Source organism: Bos indicus x Bos taurus, chromosome 8 (genome assembly GCF_003369695.1).
Source record: "Bos indicus x Bos taurus breed Angus x Brahman F1 hybrid chromosome 8, Bos_hybrid_MaternalHap_v2.0, whole genome shotgun sequence".
In the NCBI taxonomy this organism is placed as follows: Eukaryota; Metazoa; Chordata; class Mammalia; order Artiodactyla; family Bovidae; genus Bos; species Bos indicus x Bos taurus.
This window is the reverse complement of record NC_040083.1, coordinates 84594458-84608558: the sequence shown is the minus strand read 5'-3', so window position 1 is coordinate 84608558 and position 14101 is coordinate 84594458. Positions and strand designations below refer to the sequence as shown.

The 14101-nt window shown below is 49.0% G+C and overlaps 1 protein-coding gene across 8 annotated transcripts in view; it reads right to left on the bottom strand.

Annotated features, from left to right (window-relative positions):
* WNK2 (WNK lysine deficient protein kinase 2) overlaps positions 1–14101 on the bottom strand; it is a 147033-nt gene that overhangs the window by 65056 nt on the left and 67876 nt on the right. For 6 of the 8 annotated variants that reach the window (XM_027550329.1, XM_027550330.1, XM_027550331.1 and 3 more), the window contains exons 10-19: positions 13683–13838; positions 13111–13302; positions 11061–11615; positions 8649–8942; positions 8039–8088; positions 7083–7251; positions 6880–6996; positions 6351–6521; positions 6035–6080; positions 5422–5541 (exon numbers count right to left, since the gene is read on the bottom strand). In XM_027550329.1, coding sequence (XP_027406130.1) covers positions 5422–5541; positions 6035–6080; positions 6351–6521; positions 6880–6996; positions 7083–7251; positions 8039–8088; positions 8649–8942; positions 11061–11615; positions 13111–13302; positions 13683–13838 — 1870 coding nt within the window. The remainder of the gene's footprint in view (positions 1–5421; positions 5542–6034; positions 6081–6350; positions 6522–6879; positions 6997–7082; positions 7252–8038; positions 8089–8648; positions 8943–11060; positions 11616–13110; positions 13303–13682; positions 13839–14101) is intronic. The other 2 variants (XM_027550334.1, XM_027550336.1) reach the window with 2 other exon arrangements.

Here is a 14101-nt window from a genome sequence, read left to right as displayed (position 1 = left end):
GAAGCCTGATGTGCTACAGTCCATGTGGTTGCAAAGAACTGGACATGACTCAAGTGACCAAATAACACTACCACCACCACCGCACTGTCTTGATCACTATGATTTTATAATAATTCTTGAAATCAGCTAGTGTTAGCATTGCAGTCTATTTCTTTTACTTCCAAATGGCTTTTACATTTTCACAGCTTTTCAACTGCTAGAAAAAAACTTTTGGGATTCTGGTGGCAGCTGCATAAAATCTATTGATCAAGTGAGAGAGAATTAAAACTGTAATAATATTGTGTCTTCTGACCTGAGAATAGGGTACTTCTTTACGTCTTTAGCTTCCATCCACATTGTTTTGTAGTTCTTACTGAACAGTCTTACAGATATCTTATCAGATTTAACTCTACATTGTTCATGGAGAGTTTGCAGAGGATACTCCCAGTTGTCAAATTTTGTGAAATTCCTTTTCTGTATTTATTTAGATAATCTTATGGACTGCTTCTTTACTACTTTATCAATATGATAAATTATATCTCTTTCCTATAGTTTTTTGGACAAATGGAATACAGCTGTAATTAACTGTATTAATGTGGCTATCTGCTAATCCTAACAGCTTTGTCAGCTATGGGGAATGAGGAATTTTTCTCATATTGTCCTGCTTGATAATTTCAGTTGGATATCAGACAATGTAAAACTTGCCTTCTTGGGTACTGTATGAGTTTGTATTCCTAATAACATTCTTTGCCATGAGATGCAGTTAAGCTACTCTGGCTTGATCTTTTGATATCTTGCTCTTAAGATTTGTTCAGCAGGACAAGAACAAATTTTAATTTAGGGCTAATTATTCTCCATGACAGAGGCAAGGCCCTTGTCAGCCCTCTACCCAGTGGCCCTTGAATTATAAGTCCTTCCAGCTAACTGGTAGAAACAGACATTCCCTTACTATGAGTTATAGTAGCATTCCCTCTAATCCTTGGAGTGGTTCATTTCCTGGCATTAGCTAGTTTCCTCACACACAGCACTCTGCAAAACAATCAAAAGGAATCCTCTATCAATCCAGAGACTTTCCTCTTTGTGCTCTCTCCTCTCCAAAACTCTACCCACAAACTCTTGCCCCTGGGCTTCCCAAGACTCTCAGGTCAGTCTCCTCATTATGGGAAATCTGCTGAGCTCTACCTGGGTCCCTCCCTCCCTGCTCTGGGATTGTGAAAACCTCAGTGCAGTCAGCTGAAATGATCATCGAGTGTTTTCAGTCTTGCAGGGATCAATGTCAGTCACTCCTTTATGTTCAAAGTCTTTAAAAAATATAGTTTCGTATATTTTGCATGCTTTTTCAGTTGTTTTAAGGGAAAATAAATCCAGTGCCTATTATCCAATGTGACCTAAAGTAAAAGTCTGAGGATCTCTTCTATTGTCTGTTCTTGTTGCTGCTTTTCTTTCATGCTATCTTGCCTCATTATCTGCCAGGTTACATACTTTCTTTCAATATATGTAAGTTTTTTTTCACTTTTTAAATTATCATACAGTAAAATGGACTTCTTTAGCTGCAAAATTCTGAGAACTTCAGCATACATATATCCATATAATTACTACCATAATGCATAGCAATTCAATCATCCCTAAAAAACTTCCTTGTGTTATTATCCCTTTATACTCACATTCTCCCCCTATCTCTAACTCCTTGGAAACACTGATCTGGTATCTACAGTTTTTTTGAGAATGTCATTAAAAATAGGGTTATCCAGTATGCAGCTTTGAGACAGATTTCCTTCACTCAGTATGCCTTTGGGGTTCACTCATGCTGTTGCATGTGTCCATTGTTTGTTTCTTTCTCAAAGCGCCATAGTCTGTTCTTCCAATCACCCACTGCAGGATATTTGGGTTGTTTCCAGTTTGGGCAATTATGCAAATGAACTGCTATAACCATTTACATATAAGTGTTTAGTAAACATGAGTTTTTATTTCTCCTTGGTAAAGACTGAGTAGTGAAATCGTTGTGTCATATACTGAGTATATCTTTGATTTTTAAAATATCCAACTAGATATTTTCCAGAATAGCTGTACCATTTTGCATTCCCACTAACATGAGATCCAGTTGCTCCATATCCACACAAAATTCAGTATTGTTAGTTTAGTCATTCTCACAAGTGTGTGATGATCCTTCGCTATGGCTTTTATTTGCATTTCCCTGGTAGTCAATGACATTAATTTTTTTAAATGTGCTTAACTGCCATCCTTATATTCTCTTTAGGAAGTGTCTGTTCCAGTACATTGTCCGTTCTTCAGTTGAGCTGTTTTCTTAGGAGTTTTGAGAGTATTTATTTTGGGAACAAATACTAAGCTGAATATGTAACTTGCAATTATTTTCTCCCGGTCCGTAGATCATCTTTCATTCTCTTAACAGCGGTTTTCACAGCACAAAAGAATTTACTTTGATGATGTCTGATTTATCCATTCTTCTTTTATGCGTTATGCTTTTGATGTTAGATCTAAAGACTCCCTTGGCACAGGTTGCAAAAGTTCTTCTCCAAAAATTATAATACAGTTTTATATTTTATGTTTGGATATACAATGAATTTTTAGTTAATTTTTGTATAAAGATGTCAGGCATAGGTCAAAGTTCAATTATTGCATGTGGATGAGCAACCAGTCCAACACCATTTGTTGAAAAGACTATCCTTTCTACATAAAATTGCTTTTGCATCCTTGTCAAAAAAGCAAATGGCTATATCTCTATGGATATATTTCTGGGCTTTATATTCTTTTTCACTGATCTATGTGTCAATTCTTTTGTTGATACCATACTTTCTAGGTTACTGTAACATTATAAGGTCTTAATATTGAGTAATATGATGCTTCCAACTTCATCTGCCTTTTCAAAACTGCTTTAGCTATACCTTTGTACTTCCATATAAATTTTAGAGTCAGCCTGTTTGTATCTGCAAAAATTACCATTTGAATTTTTACTGGCATTCTATTAGATCTATATAACATTTTGGGAAGAATTGCTGAAATCTTTAAAAATTCTTTAAAACTCTACATTTTTACTGGTGAATCTTCTAATTGACAAACACAGTATGCTTCTCCATTTATTTAGATCGTCTCTAATCCATTTCATCATTACTTTATAGTTTTCACTATACAGATTCTGTATATGTTTTGTTAAATTTAGAGCTATGTATCTTGTTTTTAGCTACTGTAAATAGTATTCTTTCAAAATATTATTTTTAATTGTTCACTGTCAGCATATAGGAACATAATTATTTTAGTTGTTGACTACATATCCTATGATCTTACTAAACTCTCTCATTGGTTCTCAGAGTTGTTTCTGTTTAGAATACTTGTGAATTTTTTCCACGTAAAATCATACTAGCTGCAGAGACAGTTTTATTTCTTCCTTTTCACTCCACATGACTTTAAAAATTTGTTTTGGCTATGCCAGCATAGCCAGATTTACTGCTGCACACGGGTTTTCTCTAGTTGCGCGAGTGGAGGCTACTCTGTAGTTGCAGGGTGTGGGCTGCTCACTGCAGTGGCTTCTCTTGTTGCAGAGCATGGGCTCTAGGCCACCTGGGTTTCAGTAGTTGTGGTGCATGGGCCTAGTGGCCTAGCAGCAAGTGGAATCTTCCCAGAACAGGGATTGAACCCGTGTCCCCTGCATTGGCACGTGGATTTCCACCCACTGGACTCCCAGTAAAGTCCTCAATCCACATGCCTTTTATTTCTGTTTCTTGTTCATCTGGAATCTAATATTTCTAGTGTGACGTTGAACAGAAATAGAAAGATTAAACATCTATGCCTTGATCCCCATAGAGGAATCACATTTCGCTTTTCATCACTAAACATGATATTAGCTATCAGTTTTCTGTAGATGCCCTTTATCGAGTTGAGGATTTTCCCTTTATCCCTAGCTTGCTGAGCATTTTTATCATGAATGGGTGTTGTATTTCTGTCAAATACTTTTTCCGTATCAACTGATATGATCGTGTACCTTTCCTTTTGTAAGGAAATGAGATTCCCTTTGACATTAACATGGTGAATTAGTTGATTCTTGAATATTGCCTTCCTAGGATATACTCTGCTTTGTTATGGCATATTCTTTTTATATTGCTAGAATTGACTTTTTAGCATTTTACTGAGTTTTTTCTTCCCTTCTATATCCTTGAAAGATTAGGATATCAGATAACATAGATAAGATTAGGATATCAGATAACATAGATAAGATTAGGATATCAGATAACATAGATAAAAGTGTCTGTCACTTTTTTTGTGTGTGTGGTACTGCCTTTATATAGTTTTGATATAAAGGCAATGCTGGCTTCATAAAACAATTTGAAAAGTGTTCCTTTCTCTTCAATTTTCTGGACTAGCCTGTAGAATTGGTGTTATTTCCTTTTTAAAATGTTTCATAGAATTCAACAGTGAAACTATCTGGGAGATATTTTTGATGCTAATTCAATCTTGTTAATAGGTATAGGAGTATTCAGGTGATCTATCCCATCTTGGATGAGTTTCAGTAGTTTGTGGCTTTCATAGAGTTAGTTTGTTTCAACTAAGTTGTCAAATAAATGTGTGTAGGTTTGTTCAAAATAGTCCATGACTATGAATCCATGATCAGCATCTCTTTATGCAAGGTCTATAGTGATAGTGGTATTTTGTGTTTTTTTCTCTGTCAGTCTTACAAGAGACCAAACATATTTATTTTTTCCAAAGAATTCGTTTTTGGTTTCATTGTTTTTTCTATTGTTTTGTCTGTTTGGTTTCATTGTTTTTTCTATTGTTTATCTGTTTGGTTTCATTGTTTTTTCTATTGTTTCTATTGTTTTGTCTCAAATGTCATTGATTTCTGCTCTTACCTTTATTTCTTTCCTTCTGTTTGCTTTGGATTTTCTAGTTTTCCCTAACTTCTCAAGGTGAAAACTTGGGTTATTGATTTGAGACCTCTTTCTTCCTCTAAACATTTACTGTTATAAATTTCCCTTTAATTACTGTTTCAGCTGCATCTCACACATTTTAATACATTTTCATTCTTGTTCATATCAAAATGTTTTCTGATTTTCCTTGAGAATTTTTCCTGCAAAAACACTGGTAGGAAAGGGCAAGGGCAGAGACATTTTAGCATATACCTATGCAACCCACGTGCCTCACCTGCACTGTGACGGTAACTGAGAGGCCCAAGCCCGAGTGCCACCTTGACTTCACTTATTTGGTGGACAACTGGGACAGGGATACAGACAAGGACGCAGCCCCACAGACTGCTCTGGGCGTTGGGTAACAGTGCAGGGTGGGGCTTTTGCACTTTGGCACACAGCACATGCTGGCAAAACATGAGCACAAGTCAAGTCAGGCTGAGGACCATGAGCTGACGTGGAGCAATATACAGGAAACAGACAGAATTATCAAGTAGGAAGGGTTGGGAGTTCTGGCGGCTCATACCTTGGCTGGTGTCTGGCTGCAGGGAGCTCAGAGGAAGTGGGGGTGAAGATTCGGGGGCCTCTACTGCTGGGTGCTCGGCCACCGGACAGATGATAAACCACCTCTTCCCAGTATGCAGGACTAAGAGGAAGGACAGAAGCAGCTGGTGAGAGTGAGTAGGTGACCCCTCGCCGCCAATACCAGACCTGATAATGGGGATTTGAGGAATTCATCTCACACCAGTGGGGAGGATGTGCAGCCCGCTCAGGGGGCTCCTCACTGGCATTAGAGGCTCTCATAAGTCCCCCCAGCATGGGCTTATTTCCAAGGTCACCGGAAGTACATCAGTGAAGTGGTAATGCTGGCTGGGGGACCAGCAGGGCAGTGAGTCCACATCATGCTCAGTCCCCACCCAAACCAGACATGGCTCTTCAGACAGGGCAGCTGTCCCCAGATGGGGACACGCTCACCATACACTCCAGCAACCCCCCAGTGTGATGGCCAAAACCCGTACAATATGCTCAGTGGGAGGCCCTTATCAAATGCCTACTGGAAGCAGAGAAAGGACAATGGCAGACATGACTCCTCCAAAGGCATGTCTGATTGGCAGGGACAGCCGTGAAGGGAGACATACCATTTTGCTGGTACACCGGGGCGTTTGCTTGGGATTGGCGATTCTCCTGAAAGAGGTGAAGGATCAGAACTCAGCCGACTGCATGGAACAAGAACTTCCTTCAGAACACAACACTGTCTCAAATCCTCTAAGAGGCCTCAAGAGCTTGGACATTTCTAACTGGACAGAAGGCGCCTACCCTCCCGGCCACCTCACCCGACACTGCATGGCATACAGGTTCCTCCAGCAGGCCACATCACAGCACTGTACTTGCAGAGCCTGGAGCTGGGGTATAAGTAGGCCCAGCCCCTCCCAGGACCTCATAACAGGGACTTACCTCCCCAGCACCCAGGCCACAGGTGCTGAGGTGTGGCGGGCTCACCCCAGGGTCGGAGGCACGGTCCACATCCGTGTCCTCACTGAGCATATCCTCTGCCTTGTCCATGACATCCTTCATCTGCTCAATGAATGTCTCCCGCTCGGCCTGCAGGATGAAGTCGTGCTCCACCTGCAACAACACATCAGTCCTGTTGGTGGGGCTGTGCCTCGGGCCACTGGCCGCACAGCGTCTTCATTGATGGATTTATTTGGTTTCTACTCTGGACTAAGCCAAGAGGGGAGACACGGCCACTGAGCTCAGTTACCAACAGCAGGGCTACACAGTTCAGCAAGAAGCCACAGCAGGCCTCCACGTGATGCCCCAGTGCTATCAACAAGAGGCAGCCACTGGCAGAGGTGGGAGGACAAGCAAGGCTGGCACCAGTACTCCCCTCAATGGGGCTGGCATGCATGTGCCCAGCGACACAAGGAGACAGTCCCAGGGGAAGGGCCGTGGGCTCATCTGACAGGCATGACGACAGCCTCACCATGTAGGTAGCGATCTCGTCAGGCGCATCCCCATCCAGGTCAAACTTGAACGTCACCATCTTGTGGTTGTGTGTCTCCAACTGGCACTCCACCATCTTGTCACCCGTGTTGCACACCTAAAGGACACTCAGGCAGTGAGGCCAGGGAGGACACCGTGCCCAGCCTACCCTGTCTTGCCGGCCTGCTCTGCCTGGCTACTCACGTTCAGGATGGTCAGTCGGGGCCGACTGGCCCTCTCCTGGCGGGAGCGCACACGCGTGGACCTGCGGTGATGTTTCCGGGCGGCCTTGCCTTCCAGCTTTCCCCCACCAAATGCACCTTCGCAGCTGTCACTCATCTCTCTTCCAGAAGGGACGTCAGAGCCTCCATAGCTACATGAAAACCAAGAATGTTACAGCACCCAGGGGAACCCAGCCTGCCTCACATGGGAAACTTGGCTTTCCAGAAAACCAACAGAAGCTTTACTGTCTGGGTGTGCTAGGTGGAAACCCCAGAGGGTCTAAAGCTGCCCATGCACAACAGAGGGACCCTGAGCCCACTGTCCCTCCTAACCCTGTAATATCTGGCCTGGACAGTGCTGGGGTCATATGGGGCATATGACCTTTCTGACCTAGGACCTAAGTCTTCTCAGCTCCTGACCTGTGCATCACACTTAATCGGCTCACAGTATATGTCAGGATTAAGACACAACCCACCCCATGCCTTGGTTCCCCCATCTGTTGAACAGCAATGGGAACACATCAACAAGGTGGAGCTACTGTGGCATTTGAGGAGAGTTTGCAGAGCACTGAGCTTGGTGCTGCCATGACCAGGAGGGTGGGACACAAGATCACTTCCTGTAACCAGCTCCCTCCCTAAACGCAACATTGGCCACGCCTGAGGTGCTGGGAGACCTGGGATGTGGGCCGGACTCTGCCCTGCTCTCCCAGCCTTCCACAGTCCCCGGACCTGGTGACTATCCATCCATAGCCTCTCCCTGATCTCAGCACTGCACACCAGCACCAGGACCCGAAATACAACTGGGAGTATCTGACTACCAAACAACAGCAAGCACTGACAAACCCCCCAGAGGAGCTCCTTGAGGCTCCCCCAGCTCAGGTTTGGAAATGGGCGACATTGTTAGAAGATCTGACATACACGGGCAAAGTGTGCCATTACCTCTCACAGCTCTGAGGGAGGCTGGGCTGCTTGTCCTGTGAGGCCTGCTCCTGAAATAAAACCACGGAAAGGAGGCCAGGTCACATTCATTCCCCCGCGACACAGCCGCGTGCAGTCTGCCATCTCCCCACCATCACCGCCCAGCCCGCCACCCACTCCCTTCTGACTGCAGGGAGCAAATCACGTGCAGGCTGGCAGGAGCGAGGGATTTTATGTTTAACACTTAGAGCCAAGCAGATTCCTATAAGCTGGGGCCACCTCCTTTCCAAACATGTTAACCCACTTTGATCATCTCTACGAGGGAGCACATGGCCCAGGAAGAATTAGCACAGATTCTTCCCATCGCCTCCAAGAAAAGGACTCTGAATCCATGTGTAAAAATCAGGGTCTCCAGCTGGATGTGTGATTAAGGAAAATCCATCCAGGGACAGCAGAGGGAGAAGAACAGCACCCGTGGCTGTCCCTCGACACACACTTCCACCTTCCTGAGGGTATTCCTGACTTCTGGAACTGAGCCGCAAGGTCACAGCACAGGAGGGCTGCAGTGAGGCTGGGGTCAGGAATCAGGGTGACGGACTAGGGGCTGAGCCCCTAGGGGAGGGCCACACACCTCGGGGGCTGGCTCCACCGTCAGCTGAACGGTCGGGCAGGGACCAGGGATCCCAGGCCCACTGGGCAGCGGCAGGTTAGCAGGCGGCAGGAGCACAGCGGTCTGGACAGGCACGCTCTGAGGAGCTGCTATCACTGTGGGGGCCAGAGAGCCGGGGAGCTGAGGCAGGAGCTCAGGGACAGGAGGCAGCAGCACTTCCGGCAGAGGTGGGGAGAGAATGGCGGCAGGCGCGGGCACTGTGGCGACCTGGGTGGTGACATCCACAGCATATGTAGGCGGGTGGCCAAGCAGGATCTGAGGACACAGGGGACAGGGATGCGATTGGGGTGCGGGCCATCGCCTCCCCTGAAGGTCCTGGACCAAAGCAGGCGCTTCCATCACCCAAGGGAGTAAGCAAGTGATGAGGACGAACCTCCCCATGCACCCACACCCCACAGTCAAATCACAGCGTGCGTGTATGCAGATTTAGCAAAACCAAGGACAAGACACTCTCATGTCCCCATGGGTATAAAACCAAACCTAAAACCGCACTGCATCCATGAACCTCCAGCTGCTGTCAGGCTGAGAAGCTGAAGTGCGGCACACTTAGCACCTCTCTGGGCTCCCTGCCACCACCCTGCAGGGCCAGATCACTGTGCTACTCCGCCCCAGCCTCCTGTCAGGTCAAAGCCTGTGTTCCAATCCCAGCCATGAGCAAGAGGGTCTGTGGACCTCAGCCTTCCATGGGGTGACTTAGAAACTGGGCCAGATTCCCTCCTGTTCCCTCTTTAAAGGCTCTCGGGGGAGAGGCTAAGACAGGTTGAAGGAGAGCCATGGCCTGAAACGGCCCTAGTTTGAGGTTTAGGTTGGGAATGGGAATGACCTGCTACAGGGCCTACAAGTATGAGACTGATCAGACATGTGGTATGTGGAGTGAGATGTGAAAGCCACAGCCTAGCTGTGGAACTTTCTCTCCTGGACAGGTGCCCCAGCCTGTCCTTTCTTGGCACAGGGAAGCCTCTGGGCAGCCAGCCTAGCTCATCAGTAAACTCCAGACCCTCTGTTGGCAAGACCACAGGGAGGCCACCAGGCCTGGGCAGTGACCTCTAAGCACCCACACCTTCTCCAGCTGCTAGCTAAGCAGACAACCCAGTGTCAGCAGTGTGCCGGGCCAGCGCACGGCGCAAGACACAGGCCCTGCAATGATACCACACACCCCCAGGCCTCCACTCAGCCCTTGGCTTTCCCCAGATGACCCTGAGCCCTGAGTCAGTATTACTCCAAGTAAGAGATCAGGGAGGTGGTCGCTCAGTCAGGGCACTGGACTGACGATGGGCCTCCTCACACTGGTTTTGAAACAAGCACCAGCCTATTGGGCAATGAAAATCACCCCTTCTCAAAATCAGGGACAAACATCCAGGAGAATCCATGCATACTTATGACAGTGCCTCATTCTAGAATGGATTCAGTGCAAAATGAGTTAGGGGGACACCTGGCCCCGTAGCACACTTTCAGTATGAATCTTCACAATGAAATCAAAAGGGCAGGAGCCTGAACTTAAAAGGCAAATGACATGCCCACTGGCACATGGCCACTGAGGCTTAGAGCCAAGGCGGGGCCAAGTGGGAGGATCCCTAGGTAAGAGGCTCCCTAGGTAAGAGGATGCCCAGGTGAGAGCCCTGCCCCTAAGGTGAGAGCCCCAGGCCAGCTACTCTCCACACAGGAGGCTGGGTAACAGGCTTATAGTTACAAAACGCGCATGAGCTGTGCAGGTGTGTGGAGCCACAGGGAGGTCCTCCCAGCCAGCAAGGGGTGTGTCTCTTCACTGGCAGCTCGACAAGCTGCCCATGGCCCTCATCTGGTTCTGAGACAGCATCCTTGTCTGCCATGACTACCTTAGGACCAGTGGCCCATGTACACTCAACACGGCCTAGGTCATCACCAACAGACCCCATCAGAACCCCATTTTCCTCATTTGCTGACTGCAGAGATGGGGGCTGTCCACCTACTTTCCTTTGGCAGGTAACAAGATAAGCAGTGTGAGCCTCTCCAGCACCCATGGAGGGGCTGACGTGGCTGCACCAAGACTGCCAGCTCTATCCACGTGAGGGCAGATGCCACAATGCCCAGCATGGCCAGGGACCCTCCGCCCCCACAGACAGCTCCTCCAACACCTGGGAAGGAACCGACAGCGAAGCTTTTAGTCAGCCCAGTCCCCAAGGCTCCTAACACATGCTGGGAAGTAAGAAGAACATTAGACATTCCCCACAACGGGTGAGACGCTGCAGTCATGGGACAGCACTGCCTGCTTGCCCATTCCCACTCTGCTACCCAGGTGAAGGTCCTGAGAAGGAGCAGAGATCTGTGAGCCCCTTATGTGCTAAGGGGTCTCCCAGCGCCTGAAGGGTGGGCCCTGGCCAGCAGGTGGGTTACCTGGCTTCCAGCACTGGCAGCCGGAGCAGCCTGCTCCGGGAGGCGGGCAACACTTGGCTGGTGGGGCTGTGGCAGCATGGGGGGTGTCGGCTGGGGAGCGGCAGCCTGCACAGTCTGCGCTGCATGGAGGGGAGAAGGCGGGACGTCGCTGGGCACCATCTGCGGAAAGGCCGCTGGGTACACGGGCTGCGCCGGGAGCTGGGCCACAGTGGGGTGAATAGACAGGGCGGCCACGCCCTGTGGGGCCACAGCCAGCAGAGGGATGGCGGTGGCAGTGGCCGCCACATTTGGCACGATGGTCTGGCACGGCACGGCCAGTGGTGCCCCAGCAGGGTGAGGCAGCTTGACTGTCTGCAGAGGCAGAGCCGGCGACGCAGGCAGGGGAGCGGGGGTGGCACTGAGTGGGAGGCTTGGCAAGATGACAGCTGGAGGGAAATACTGAGAGGGGGGAGGCACGGTGGGCCCACTGGTGGCTGGCAGGTCAGGAAGGGCTGTGGGGAGGCTGTCAACTGTGGCCAGTGGAGCGATGGGGGGGACAACAGGAAGTGGAGGCATCTGAAAGAGAACAAGCACGTCAGGACTGGGTCCTGCCGGCAGCACCCTGCACTGGTGAGAGGGGCCACATCACCCCACCAGGACCCGGCCCTGCCGGCAGCGCCCTGCACTGGTGAGAGGGGCCACATCACTCCCAGCTTCTGCCCCCAAGACACTTTTCGTGTAGCTGCTGTGGAAGGGAACCAAAACATAAACCCAATTTAAACAAAACCAAGTGTATACGACACTTAAACAGAAGGAAAGACAGGAGGCCTTAGAAGGGTGTGGGATATAGACACGACCTTCAGGATGGCCCCCATTTAGCACCACCTCAGAGTCTCAGGCTGGACCACTCTTCTTGGTTACTGCAAGGATACTGGGGGTCATAATAGTGACCATCAGATACCTAGCTTTGGCATGTTCTCATTCAGAAGTACCAGGACTGTCCAAGCTACCAGACTGGCTCCAAATATCTGAAATTACTTTGGCTGATTCCCTCTAATCTGTGTAAATTCACAATGAGACCAAGTCATTCTTTGACAAGTCATCTGAAAAAAAGCAAATCTTCCAGCCTCTCCTTGCTGGCTGAATGCCCCTGTGCCATGCGGCCTGGGAGAGAACGGCATGTCAAAACAGCAGAGCGCCAGAACCTTCTGTGTCTGGTCTTCCATCCTGGAGACATCTCGTGGATTTAGCACTTGAAACATTTCAGCAGATTCTCTGACAGTTCTAAACTAAAGCCTTTCTGGTTATAGACACATGAGCATCACACATGTACCTTTGTGCAGTTATAAGACAGAAAATATGCAAATTGACCTCTGTGTATTTGAAAAGCTACTAAATGCCACGACCACTGGGAGCAAGGTGTTGGATTAACTAGATGCTGAAAGTGACTCCAATGTAGGAGTGATGAGGACAAGGCAGGTGACAGGCAACAGCTGACATGAAAGCACCTTGTGAGGGGTGCCTGCAAACCGTAGGAACACTCACATCCTCCCTACAAAGAAGCACTTCCCATCCCAGCCCCGTCAACACGCAACAATGGGACCCATGAAATGAAAGCCATCCTGCGGTCAAGATTCACTAGAAACATGCATGACCACCGAAAGCATTAGCCTGAGCAAGAGCACCCAAGTATCAACCACGTGCTATCACATGATACTGGTCACATGACACTCCCCAAAAAGACAGTCCAATCTCTGCAGCTGGCAAGCTGCTCAGCTGTCTACTGGACCCCCAAGAATCCATGGTCCACACAGCCTCGGGTAGCTCCATGGAAAACAGTGACCCAAGCTTTGTGCTCACAGCTCCATCCTGGCTCTTCTGGCCTAACTCTGGACTAAACCTTTCCCAATCTTGGATGCATCTGAGGCAGAAGTCAAAGGCAGAACACACCAGCCCAGCTGTCTTGTCACCAGGGAGTGTTTCCTGAGGCACCCACGTGCCCTGAGGACAAGGACTGGCCAACCAGGCTGGGGGAGCAGGCCAGGCTGGAGAGCAGGGGACAGAGAGGTACCTGCGGGGGGATCTGAGCTAGTGGCTGCAGGGGCGCCGGAGGCATCTGGAGGGGCTTCAGCTGAGCAGGGGCCACCACCTGGGAGGCTGGAGCCAGGTACGGAGGCAGGTGGGAGGGCGCTGGCTGCAGAGGGCCCACGGGTTGTGGGGCCAGGACCTGCGGCATGGGTACCGGCTGGGCCAGGAGAGAAGGCTAGAAAGAGAGAGGGGCTCCTCTTAGATCAATGTCCTCCTGAGATACATACTTAGACACAACACACATGCACACATACCCACAGTGACACACGTTCAAACATCCAGCCTGGAGCCCAGGACACACAGATCTGAGAGGACCACTCTGTGGAATGAGGGCCTTCCAAATGCTGTGTAACCCTCAGCTCCACAGATACAAGAGACCCATCCCCACTTCCGTCCACACCCCAGGCCCTGGGGAACTGCAGAGAAGGAGCACAGGGGGCCTGGACCTGCCAGGAGGTTCACAGGCCCTGGGCTCAGGCCAGCCAAGATGGACAGGCAGGGCCTGGGGAGACCAAGACACCCATGGCACCCATAAGGAGGGCAGCCAGCACTCACCTGGTGGGCGGGGGCTGTGGGCTGGCCTGGGCCTGTCGGCACAGGGGCACTGGGCGGTGGCAGTACAGGGGCGAAGCTCATGGCTGGCTCTGGGAAAGGCTGCTGTGGGAGCGGAGGGCGGGCGGGGGGTGGGACAGAGCCCACCGACAGGCCAGGCTGCAGAGAACACACAGAGCCACGCTCAGCAGCTGCCGTAAGGCCCGCCACCAAGCACACACTCACCATCTTCAGGGACCCACCTCTCATTCCCTATGTCTGCCATCCTGCCAGGGACACTTTCCTAGGAACAAGATTCAGCAGAAGCAAGATGTGATGGCCCCAAAACCTCCCAACCAGGGAATGTGCTAGAATTTCAATTCCACAGAGTATCATGCAACCAAGAGATTTGTGGAACCTTGGAAAACACTTGTGATGGCATT